Raw genomic sequence first — 13,111 nt, 5'->3', positions numbered from 1 at the left:
ATCATTACATTCCTAGCCTCTAAAACAGTGTCTTGTACTTTGTACTCAATTAACAAGTGTTGGTGTAATTAATATGTATGTGTTGCATAAATGGAATCAAATTGTTAATACCTGGGACAAGGAACAAGTACCCTAAGCATCAGTTTGTTTATCGCCAAAATGGAGATAATAACTGCTTTGCTCATTTCAGAGACTTAGTATCAAATGAGAAAATGCATGCAAAACTGTTTTGTGACCATAAAATGATACATAAATGTAAAACTTATTAAATACCTGATGAGTTTGGAGAGCTGAGCTGGCCTACGAAGAGATAAGATGCATAACTGTCTTGCAGCTCTAGAAACCCATTTGTTTTAGGTAGTAACTTGAAAAATAAACAGAATCTTACCTTTATGTATGTATACTATAAGTAATAAGGCCAATTTGCTCCTTATAGCGCAAAAACAGGTTTCTATTAGGTAAAACACTGCCTATAATATTCTCACTGTGCAAAGAAAAAGGAGGCTCATCAATGCGTATATTACTGCTAACTGGAAAACTTTTATTGCATCTATCCCAGTACTCTGTACACAGCAGGCACTCAAATCTTTGGTAAACTATCTCTGAAGCATAGCTTACTCCAAAGACTTTAGTGTCAAACTATCACCAATCATCTTTATAATAAGGACTTTGTCATTTTTTACACTATGTACAAGTATCCTCTCTATGAATACTTATAATTTCCTATAGCATATGCCATTTGTTCTATGAATAAACATTTAGGAAGAAATGCTTAATTCACACAAATATATTTAAAGAAATGGACTCAGTAATTTCTGCAATTTGTTTACATAATTTTATAAACAAGATTACCTCTAAATGAGGAAGGTATGCAATATCAGGTAATACTCCTTAGTTAGTGATCAATCACTTCTAAGTCAGTGTGAAAAATGTCCCAAAATAGCAATGGACTACACAGATAAGAGTCAAGGCTCAGGAAGTAGCAGCTCTTCTTATCTACTAATTTCCTATAAGCAGTAAGTTCTAGGATTCACCTACCATGAAAGTCTTAGTTCCATATGAAATAGCATTACCGAAAACAAAAGAGACAACATCTCCCCATGGGAAGAAAGGAATACCTTAGTCTACTTGGTGATGCCACCACCTACCCTACTTTCATGTGGAACTTAAGGGGTAGAGAAGAAAATACCACTTCAGAGAAAGAAGGAGATGGTAGAATTGGATCCTATTTAGAAGGGAACTTTGCTAAGGAATCCTTCTCTTCCTTATTATTACTCCTATAACACTCACATGTTATACTTGTTATACATGTTATACTTCTCACACGACATTCATCACACACAGGCAGACCTTAACTCAAGAAGCCAGACCGATACACATCCCTTACTGGTGTAGAAGCAATATCTTCCACGTAGCACTTTTTCCATAAAAGGCAGGTAATTTGAGTGGTCTAGAGAGTTAAAATACAGCATTCTGGTTGCCTAGGGATTAAAAGGCTAGCCCACAAAGAGAGCCCTTCACCCTTGGCACATGTAATGCACAAAGTTATGCATTACACTTCAATACTCTGCTGACCAGATTTGTTCCTTTGGAGGGTGGGAAAGAGGAAAGCATCTACCTGAACCCATAAGACATGCTTGCTATTCTGCCAATTTTACGATTAAGTAAACCTTCTCTTATCAACTGTTAAATGGTCTATGAAGGGTCCATTTTGTTCTGATCACAACTTGAAGCACAGACTAGTCCGAATCATACCTGATACAAGTAGATACAACGTATACACAACCAAGATAGTTGAGCTAGGTGAGTGCCCACAAAAATTTTCTCACCTGATGTTCAGACTTTCCCTCTCTCTCCTTCCCCTTACCACTGCAAACCCAGCTACTGCCTCATCGTCTTCTTCACTCTTGGCCTGTATTATTCACCTGACTCCAATTTGAAATCCAGGAGAGATTTCAAACCCTCTATAGCCACTTTCTCTATTTCTACTGTGGTTATCTAATCCTAAAGTCTCACAGGAAGCATTACCAACCTCTATCCCATCTATTAGTGGTGCATCCCATACCCCAACCCGGGAAGGCCTCTTCTTATTCTTGTGATATAAGGCTCAGAAGATTGAGTCTAACTGGTCTCCAGTCATGTCAATGAATCTTATTTCAGTCCTTTGAATAGCATAAGACATGCCACTCACTGATGAAAAATAGGGAATAGTGGGGAGAACACTCATCTAGGAATCAGGAGGCCCTGGGTTTGTTACTAATTAGTTAAATGACCTTGGGCACATCTCTTCAACTCCCTAAGCCTGTTTTTTATCTGTAAAATAAAGTGGTTGGACCACAGATAACGGTGATAAGATTTTCAGGCAGGTAGGTGGTAGAGTCAATAAAGTGCTAGACTTGGGAATCAGGAAGACCTGAGTTCAAATCCTTTAACAATTACTTAATAACCACTTAATAATCTGGGCAAGTCACTTAATCTCTTTACCTCAGTTTCCTCATCTGTAAAATGGGGATAATAATAGCACCTACCCTAACATTGTTATGAGGATAAAAATCAAATTAGCTAAAATATATAAAGCACTTTACAAACAACTATACATGTCTGTTTTGTTATTGTTATAATTACAATTATATTCCCTCTAAGATCCCTTTTATACTGAACTTTCACACTCCTATGATCTGTATCTGAAACTTAAGTCTTTCTCTAGGGGGTCTACTAATGTCTGTTTCATGTTACTAGTGGTAAAGAAAAATAACCTCAGAAAGGTTACGTACATGCTTCATGAATAGTAGAATAAAGGGGTGCTATTTCCCAGCAGGCTGAAGGAGCAGCAGGGATAAAGAAGCAGATGGGCCAATCCCTGGGATGCTCAGAACCAAGGTGACAAAGAGTCAGTCTGGATTAACTAGTATTCTAAAGGTCTCTTCTGGCCAGAGGTTCTGTACCTTTCACTTAATCATCTCACAGAGCCACTATTCTTTCTCTTTACTTCTAATTTCAGATGTCATCCTGGTGGAGCTTCTGCCTTAGGTTGTTACAACCTTTACCAGCAGCTTGGAGTTGAGGGATCCTTTCATTCCCATGCTTGATGGGTGGGAAGATGGGAGGAGAGGGAACAAGAAGTCCATAATCCCATCACTCAAGATTCACCAGATGTATTCCAGGCACTTCAATGTGAAATCATGAATCCAACAGAAACACTGTAATACACATTGGCTGTATCTTATGTCACTATTAACATATTTCCATAGAACATTTATTCTAGGTTAAATAGGCTTTGCAGGATGAAAATTTTTTTCCCAATGAACAAAAATCTGTTTTCTACATACACCCCCCTGTGAATTAAAAAAAGAAAGGAAAACAAAACCCTTTTGACTAATACGCATAGTCAAGCAATATAAATCCTGGAATTATCCATGTCCAAAAACACAGACGTTTCAATGTACCATGTCTATCAACTCTTTGTCAGGAAGTGGGTAGCAAGTTTGATCATGCTGTTCTGACAGCTTAATGCTACTCCTATGAGAAAATGTTTTTTGAACTCTGAGTAAATTACCTATAGGCAAAGGTCTAGGATTCCTAGAAGCTGAGAGACTGCCTGGATTGCCTTATGTTGTAGTTATTGTCCCCTTTCCCCTGCCAGAGTGCAAGCTTCCAGAGTGTGGGACTTTATCTTAGATATGTTACCTCCCAAAGTGCCTAGCATATGGCAGGCATCCAAATATGCTGAAAAATTTTTTTCAGGCTTGAAAAACCTGAAAACTACTCAATTATCTTCATGTCTATCAAGGATGTATGAAGGGAAGAGATAAAACAGAGATGGAACAAAGTTTTGATTTTCTACCAAGGCTCAGCTCAGGCACCACAGCCTCAATGAAGCCCAGCTAGATTCCTTCCTAACTCTCCCAGTTGTAAGTGTTCTCTCTCCCCTCCATTTTCCTTTACAATACTTATTTGTGGACATGTACTCCCAGAGCAGAATGTAAGCTCCGTGAGGATAGGGATTGTTTTGTCATTGTATCCCTAGTACATACCTGGAGATATGCCTGGTTCCTTTTACTTTTTAAACTGAGTTATGATTTTAATGGTGTAGGGAAAATGTCAAATATTAGCTCTATGGATACAGATTAGCACCTCTTCTCTGACTTAGAGTGTTGCCTAGGGTTAAATGGTCCATGATCACACAGCCAGCAAGCGCCAAAGGTGGGACTTGAACCCACTGCCCCAAGGCTGGCTCTTTATCTACTATACCATTATGCTTCCCATTTGGCATATAGTAACCATTTCATAAATGTTTATGGAATTACATTTTAGTTGGGGCTTATAAATTTTACTTATTTCAATTAATTATAAATGACATAATAATGAAGAAGATGATGATGATGATAGCATTTCTATAGTGCTCTTACAAAGTGCTTTCAATGTTATCTCATTTGATCCTCCTGAGAGGTATTATGATTATTCCCATTTTACAAATGAGGAAACTGAGGCATATAAAGGTGAAGTGGTTTGCCCAGGGTCATATAGCTAGTAAGTATCTGAGACTAGATTCAAACTCTGGCCTTCCTGGTTGCACTCTATGCACTGTACCACTTGGCTGTAGAATTTGCCTAATTTTTTGCCTAATTTTGAACACTAAAACTGGCAAGCTTATTAAGGTAAATACGAGAACACTTAAGAACACCTTACCTGTGGCTGTTGGGTTTATCAGCCCTGTAGATGCACTGTTGGAAATTTGTGAAGGAGCTTGGCCTAGCCCTGCAGAAGGGGCTCCTGAACGAGGAAACTGTTGAGAACTCATTTCACCCTGCAAAATACAATCAAACTGTTACAATCTCATCTTGAGATGCAGGATGTTACACATTTCTACAGTTGATACCACTGAGCTTAAACCTTAAGATGGCATCACCTTAATTGTTAGAATAACTAAATAACTTATCTCAACTAGACAAAATATTAGCTGAAAAATTAAGTAATTTTCAAATGGGAGATGGTACCTGAATTTCTACAACCAAGCAGAAAAACGCTAACAAACTACTCTAGTGCATTTATGACTACTATTGTTCAGTCGTTCTAACTCTGCATGACCCCATTTGGGGTTTTCTTGGCAAAGTTACTGGAGTGGTTTGCCATTTCCTTCTTCTACAAATGAGGAAACTGAGACAAAGGGTTGAGTTACTTACCCACAGTCACACAAATTACTAGATGTCTGACGCTGGATTTGAACTCAGGACTCTCTGACTCCAGGTCTGGGGCCCTATCTACCGAGCCACCTAGCTGCCCATGGCTAACTTTATGATGATCTTTCCTCAAATCACAGTATCATTTTTCTCATCATAAAGGGATCTAAAGGACCTATCTATTCTGGGGCATGTTTGAAAAAATATTTTAATTAAAATATATATATATATATATATATGTATATATATATATTTTTAAATTCTCCAGGAAGTATTCAGAAATTATTCTCAGCCATCTACCCATGCCAATAAAAAAATTTTTTTTAAATGTCAAAACTAGAATTTTATCATTTTTAATACTACTTCTTACTTTTTCCAATAATTACAATGTATAATCACAGATCTCAGTGTTAGAAGGAACTCAGGGCTCACCTAGTCCAACTTCAACTTAAACAAGAATCCTTTCCATGACACGCTCAACAAATGGTCACAACCTTTGCTTGAAAACCTCCAGAGAAGGATCATATTTCCTCCTGAGGTAACCCATATACTTTTTGATATAGCTTTAATTGTTGGTCCTTAAATCAAATTTAAATCCGCTTCTTTGCAATGTCTACTCACTATTTCTAGTTCTGACTTCTGGACCAAAACAAAAGATGTCTATTCCTTTTTCTGTAGACCAGCCTTTCAAATATTTGAAGCTACAATAATCATGTCCTTCATAAGCCTTCTCCAGGAAAAAATCTTCAGTTCCAGAGATGTACATATGGCAGGATATTGGGTCTTTCATCAAATAATCTTGTTGCCTTTCTCTAGATGATTTCTAGCTAAAAATGTCTTTCCTGAAAGTGTTGTCAAGAACTGACAATGGCAATACTCTATATGAAGCCTGATATGGGTAGAGTAAAGCAGTACTCTCACCCTATACTCTTAGATACCATATTTCTATTAGTCCCAAACTACCCTTTTTTGATATCCATTCTACACTACCATCTAAGTCTCTCCCTCAAGACCATTTTCTGATGAACTAGCCTAGCTCCCTCATCTTGTTCTGGTAACATTTATTTTTTGACCTGAGTGTAAAACTTTACATTTAGCCTGTCAAGATCTTTTTAGATTCATGCTGGCAGTCAGTGGATAAGCCATTGTTCCCAGCTTTATGTCATTTACACTTTCAGCTAACTCTTTTAAATCATCTTTAAGGTTTCTTAGGTAAGAATTACACATGGCCAACATATAGAACTTTTTGGTATATTTTAGCTTAACATAGGAATTTCTGCAAATAGGCTTCTTGGGGAGTGGGGAGGGACACAATAGATTCTTCAATAATTTTTTTTTTTGGTGTGTGTAACAATCAACAAATAGGTATTCTTGAAACTTTATGGAATACTCACAGGGCACAAGGCACCTTATTAAGTGCTAACCAATTAAGAATTCTGCCTTGTCTTTAAAGATTACAAGTTTGCAAATAACAAGGGCAAAAACAAATCATTTAAGGCTTTGCTAGAAAATTTTAAAATCACACTTTGTATTTTAACTTCATTCAAAGATGTTATGGCAACTCATTAAAAGAAAAGTACTTCCTTTGAACAATCTGAGAAAATTAACAGACAGGGCCATTCAGTGTTACTCAGTTGGGAGAAATGGGAATAAAATCCAGGCTTCCCAACAAGAAACTTTTACTTTGTCCATTAAATCTTACCTAAAATACAACTCTCAACAACCCATGATTCATGTACTTCGATTTGCACTAGGGTACCATAGTGGGGGGATTTTTCTACTTTAAAGGAATATATCTATATATCTATACATATACATATGAAGCACATTTTGTAATAGTCAAAGAAATGTATGTTTTTAAGAAAACCTGCCTTTAGCAAGTCCGAACTTGACAGGAAAGAGATTTTATATCTCAATGTCACTGAAAGGTTCCGTGGTGCAGAGAGGCATAGTCACAGACACCTCATATCAAGATGTGACCAAAAACCAACAGCTGTTTGCAAAGACTTCGATTTACAGCTTTCCTTTTTCCTTCCCCTCACACTTATTCTAATGAAGGGAATCCACTCTAAAATCTTTCTGTTTCCACAGCAGTTTTAATTCCAAATGCTCAGCTGTTCCCTCCCCCACCCAAACCAATCAATGCGATCAGATGACACAGCTGTCCAGCCTCCTCTCTTTGGGGTCCTCCAGCCTGGCTCTTCCACTGAGGGAAGAGCAGGTTCAGGTCTCCCCAAGATAACTAGTTCCCTTACCCTACTGCCTGTCTGCTGTATGCCCCAGAAGCTTCTTTCCAGCCCCTGTCCACTCTTTTTTCCATCAGTCTCCAGTCCGGGAAGGGGACTCACAAAGGAACCAGGGAGGGAAGCAGTAGGGCCCCCTACCCACAGCCAATACAGCCTTTCGGTCCCCGTGACACCGGCTCCGGCCCAGCAAACACCCCAGTTACTAGTGCAGCTTCATATCTGGTTCGAGCTTTCTCCCCGAGAACCTGCCCCTCCCCTCCCTACCGCCCGCCTATTGGCCCCGCGCCGAAGGCGTCACATGGGGTAGGGCTCCAATCCAGCATCAGCCTCGGCGCCCTAGCCCCACCCTCCCATCGAACCTCGACTAATCAAGCCAGGGGCTCTGGCAGGGCTACCCAAATTTCACGACCCTGCGACCAATAGAGGAAGAGAGATGGTTCGTCCAATGAGAAGGGTCGGGGGGGCGGGGAGGGAGGCCCCGCCTTTGCCTGGGTCTGAAAGCGGCGGGCGCAGGTCCCGGATGTAGATAGTCACTTTAAACTGCTCTGCGAGCCAAACTGCCTCTGCCACCGCCCCCCGCCCGGCCAATCTCCCCGACTTCTGCCCGTCAAAGCCTCCATCCCAGAGCCAGTCGGCCCAAGGCCCAGGCTCCGCCTCCTTGCCGCGGGGCACCTCAAGCCGGGGGCAGAGGCTCCTCGCAGCTTCAACTGCCGGGACTAACCGCCCTACCTCAGCCTATTGACAGGACCCCACAACTTCCTAAGCGGTGGGTAACAGGCGCAGGACCAAGCCGACTATGCCTCGTCGTGGCCACCTTTCCCAAGGGACCCTCGGCAGAGCGGACGCCGAAACCCTGGCCCGGCCCGGCTGCCCCGCCCCCTCCCCGGATCCCCTCCTCCCGCCACTACCTGGAGTCCGAAGCGTGGAGCCGCCACTCCTCCGTTCTGCCTTCTCCGTCTTGCTCTCTGCCTTTCCTGGCGGCGCCTCTCAGGCGTCTTAGTCCCGAGGGCTCTGGACCCGCCGCGGCGGCCGCGGCTAGCTCTCCTCTCAACCTAGCGCCGCCGCTTCCGCCGCCGCACCGAGACGCCCTCCCATTGGTTGGGGTTGGCACCGCCCACCGCGAGTTGAGCCACTGAGAACGCGGAGTTAGCCAGAAGGTGGGACCGTCATGGGAGGGATGTCCCAGCCTGGGGTGGTAGGGCATTCTGGATCTTGTAGTTTTTCGGGGCAAGGGGCGGGACTGGGAGGGTATGAGTGGGCGAAAGGGCGGGTACTGCCGCCAGCCCTGCGTCACGCCCCCCTTTGCAGTCTTCCATTGGCTCTAATCGAGCCGCTTTTCACTTCAGGCTACCCTCTCCTCTCCCCAGCCGAGAAAAGGCGACCGGATCTAGCACGGGAGCTCCGCCTTCTCCTCCAGGCCCCCGAACGCGCGGTCCCTGGATTTGTCACTTGCATGGCGGGCCACGTTAGGGGGAGTGGGGACATGAGACTGCAAGCAAGCCCCATTCCATGCTCTCCTTTAAAGGACAGATGGGGAGGTGGAGAAGCGCGACGGTTTGCTCTCAATGCCTTTTCTTTGGGCTTTGATGCAGGGTTCGTTTTTAATGTGTCCTCTTCATCTATTAGGATCTGTTGCATGTGGCGGGTGCCAAGGTTCCCCTATGCCTGTCACCGTGGGTGGCCTCCCCGGAGCCGGTGCACGCCTCGTGCCAGGGCCGCGCTGCGCCAGAGGCAGAGGCAGAGGCAGGGGATGCCCCGCTCCTCTCGCCTGCCTCTTGAGAAAACACCTTCCCAAGTCGTTTTATCCTTCCTGCCCTGGCCAATACAGAGACTGAATCCTGGGTTCTCCACGTGACTGGAGTTTCGTAAAGTTTTCTGTAACGGGTGGGGCGGGACAGAGCCCTGGAAGCCTAAGCAGTTCAACACCTTCCAAGTTAGATTCAGTGATTACTTTCTCAGAAGCATCACCTCCCAAAGACTGAGGTGATGATGATGATAATAAATAGCATTTCTACTGCGCTTTGAGGCTTGCAAAATGTTTTATAGATATTAACCTCATTTTGTGCTGACAGCACCAGCCCTGAGAAGGTAGGTGCTGTTATCAACCCTAGGAAGAAACTGAGGCAGACAGCGGTTAAGTGATTTGCCCAGGGTCACACAGCTATTCAGTGTCTGAGGCAACATTTGAACTCAGGTCTGCCTGACTCCAGGACCACTGCTCTATCTACTGCACTGTCTAGCTTCCCTGGTAGAGGGGAGGGAGGGAATAAGCATTTACATAGCACCTGCTTTGTGTCAAGCACTGTGCTAAGAGCTTTTTTTAAAAAAAAAATTTTATATGATCTCATTTGATTTGGGCAGAATGTGCTCCTAGTTCAGCCGGATTGTGTTTGTACTTATGTTCTTGCCATTTCTTCTTGGTAAATATCCATTTGTAGAACATAATTGATGTTAATTGGCAATTTCAACAGAAATGATGTTGGAAAGACAATGATTGGGAATTGATAGTGGAGGGTTTGAAGGGTTTGAGCCAACAGCATTATAAGAAACCTATCCCTGAGGGAGAAATATAATCAGCCATGCTTTGGGGACAAATCTGCTAATAGTGAATATGTGGATTGGGAGAGTAAATCCAGGGTCTTGTCTACATCAATATGTCTGGAATTATAGAATTTTAGACCCAAAAGGTCTAGACTTACTTATTTTATAGACATGGAAAATAAGGCCTAGAGAAGTGATGATTTGTTTATAATCCCATAGTTATTGGCAGAGTCAAGGCAACTCAAAGTCTTGTGCTCTTTCCACAACGCCAGGCTATTTCCCTTTCACTAAGTATAAACACAGAGAAACAGTAAGGAGCAATCTTTAAAACAGTACAATTACTGTATTTCTAACTTAAATAGCTTCTTTGGTTTTTTTTGTTGTTGTTTGGTTTTTTTTTAGGCAATGGGGTTAAGTGACTTGCTAGTAAGTGTCATGTGTCTGAGGTCAGATTTTAACTCAGGTCCTCCTGAATCCAGGGCTGGTGCTCTATCCACTGTGCCACCTAGCTGCCCCTTAAATAGCTTCTTTCAACACTATCTTTTCAAAATTTTATCTCAGTATGTAAGGAAGGCTAACTTTGATGTTCTGTTTTTACTTTAACTCACTTTTCACTATTGTGTATCTACTCATAGTTCTGCTTCCTGTTTCTGCATTGATTTAACCCAGTCCTTCTCAAAGTGTGATCTGGGAACCCCAGGAGTCCCTGAGACCCTTTCAGGGGATCCTCAGGATTAAAACTATTTTTGTAATGCTATGACATTTTAATTTCTAAAAATGCAAAGTGAAGTAAGTAGAACCAAGAAAACAATATGCACAAGAATATATTTGGAAAGAATAGTAACAGTTGAAAGAGAATGCTGTGAAATTACACTGACCAAGCTTGGCTCCAAAAAAAATATTTTAGAAGGCACCTTTTTTTGCAGTGGTGGGTGACTGTGGGTGTAGAATACTACAGATGTCAGATGTATTTTATTTATTGGTCTTACTAAATTTTTTTTTGCCCTCTTTTTTCTTTTTAATAAGAGATAGCAGTTTAGAAGTGAGAGGGAAATAAATTGGGGAATGTAGGTTATGTAAAAAGAAAAAAGATATAAACAAAACATTTTTAAAAGAAAATTTACTCCTCTGATCTATTCCTTGATGCTTGATCCTGCCACATTTAGAGTGAAAAGCCCATTTTTGTCTGATTACAGTTATACTTCTTACATATACAAGGTGCTTACTAGTTTGTATAGGAATGAACAGGTTGATTCTAGAGCCACATTTGTAATAAGTATTAATTAAATTGGAGAAGGTGTGGGAAAATTGGAACACTAATGCATGGTTGGTGGAGTTGTAAATTGATCCAACCATTCTGGAGAACAATTTGGAACTATACCCAAAGGGCTATACCATTATGCATTCCCTTTAATCCAGCAATACCACTACTAGGTCTGTCTTCCAAAGAGATTATAAAAAGGGGAAAAGGACCCACATGTACAAAAATATTTATAGCAGCTCTTTTTGTGGTGGTAAAGAATTGGAAATTGAGGGGATGTCCATCAACTGGGGGATGCCTGAACAAGTTGTGGTATATGAATATAATGGAATACTATTGTTCTGTAAGAAATGATGAGTGGGCAGACCTCAGAAAAACCTGGAAAAGACTTACATGAGCTGATGCTGAGTGAAGTGAGTAGATCCAGGAGAACATTGTACACAGAAACAGCAACATTATGTGATGACTGACTTTGTTAGACTTAGCTCTTCTAAGCAATGCAATGACTTAAGACAGTTCCAAAAGACTCATGATGGAAAATGCTATATCCACATCCAGAGAAAGAACTATGGAGTCTGAATGTAGATCGAAGCATACCGTTTTCTTTTTTTGGTCTGATGAGCACATGGGAGAAATGTTTTCCTCTACAGATGGCTTACCTATTCTGTAAGACATGTAAAGTGGGAATAATCATTTCTATAGCATCTACTTTGTGCCAAGTGGCTTTTTTTAAAAAAACAAATCTGTCATTTGATCATCACAACATCCCTAGGAAGTAGGTGCTATTATTATCCCCATTTTGCAGTTAAGAAAACTGAGGCAAACAGGTTAAGTGACTTGCTTAGAATTGCATAGCCTAGAATCATGCAGCTAGTATTTGAGGGCTCAATTGAACTCAGGTGTTTAACTCTAAGCCTGACACTCTATCTACTGCATCGCAGCAACTTCTACTATTATTCCTTAGATATGGTACAGTCCTTTGCTAGGCAGACTGCTGACTCGTTCTTTCTGGACCTACCTCTGTGAGGTCTTGGGAGGTGAGGCAGCTGCATTTGACTCAACCCTGTGTCCTGAAATGACTTCTGTAATCTTTAATGCAGCCAAGTCAATTTATCTTTTCCAGATATTCTTGGATCTGTCAATTTATTTATCTCTGAATCCCAAGCTTTGGTGCCCAGGTCCTATACTGATTCTGGCCACTTTTTTTTTGTAATTTTTTTTTCCCAATTACAAGTAAAAAACAATTTTTAACATTCATTTTTTAAAATTTTGAGTTCTAGTGGCAGCTATGTGGTGCAGTGGATAGAGCTCCAGCCTTGGAATCAAAAGGACCAGAGTTCAAATCTGGTGTCAGACACATAACACTTACTAGCTGTGTGACCCTAGGCAAGTCACTTAACCCTGATTGCCTCACCAAAAAGCAAAAAAAAAAAATTTTTTTTTAGTTCCAAATTCTTTTCTTCCCTTCCTATTTTCCCCCTCCCTGAGAGAGTAAGCAATTTGATATGTTATGCATGTGTAATCATGCAAAACATTTACATATAGTCATGTTATGAAAGAAGATTCAGACAAAAAAAACCCACACAAAAAATAATAAAGTTAAAATCGTATGCTTCGATCTACATTCAGGCTTTATCAGTTCTTTCTCTGGATGTGGATGGCATTTTTTATCATGAGTCCTTCAGAATTATCTTGGATCATTATATTGCTGAGAACAGCTAAGTCTTTCACAGTTGATCATTGTACAATATTACTGTTACTGTGTACAATATTCTCCTGGTTCTGCTCACTTTGCTTTGCATCAGTTCATGTATGTCTTTCCAGGTTTTTATGAAAGCATCCTGCTTATCATTTCTTATAGCACAATAGTATTCCATCACAAT

General features: G+C 41.2%; 1 protein-coding gene across 4 annotated transcripts in view; it reads right to left on the bottom strand.

Annotated features, from left to right (window-relative positions):
* SAP130 (Sin3A associated protein 130) overlaps nucleotides 1-8,556 on the bottom strand; it is a 50,991-nt gene extending 42,435 nt beyond the window's left edge. For 2 of the 4 annotated variants that reach the window (XM_020967174.2, XM_020967173.2), the window contains exons 1-2: nucleotides 8,335-8,556; nucleotides 4,690-4,807 (exon numbers count right to left, since the gene is read on the bottom strand). In XM_020967174.2, coding sequence (XP_020822833.1) covers nucleotides 4,690-4,801 — 112 coding nt within the window. In that variant the 5' untranslated portion in view covers nucleotides 4,802-4,807; nucleotides 8,335-8,556. Of the gene's footprint in view, nucleotides 1-4,689; nucleotides 4,808-7,435; nucleotides 7,596-8,334 lie in introns of those variants that run through there. The other 2 variants (XM_020967172.2, XM_020967176.2) reach the window with 2 other exon arrangements.
* Between the last annotated feature and the right edge of the window lie 4,555 nt (nucleotides 8,557-13,111).

This window comes from Phascolarctos cinereus, unplaced genomic scaffold (assembly GCF_003287225.1).
Source record: "Phascolarctos cinereus isolate Bilbo 61053 unplaced genomic scaffold, phaCin_HiC Scaffold_726;HRSCAF=1367, whole genome shotgun sequence".
NCBI lineage: Eukaryota > Metazoa > Chordata > Mammalia > Diprotodontia > Phascolarctidae > Phascolarctos > Phascolarctos cinereus.
Note: the sequence above shows the minus strand (reverse complement) of the source record. Positions and strands in the feature narration are given on the sequence as shown.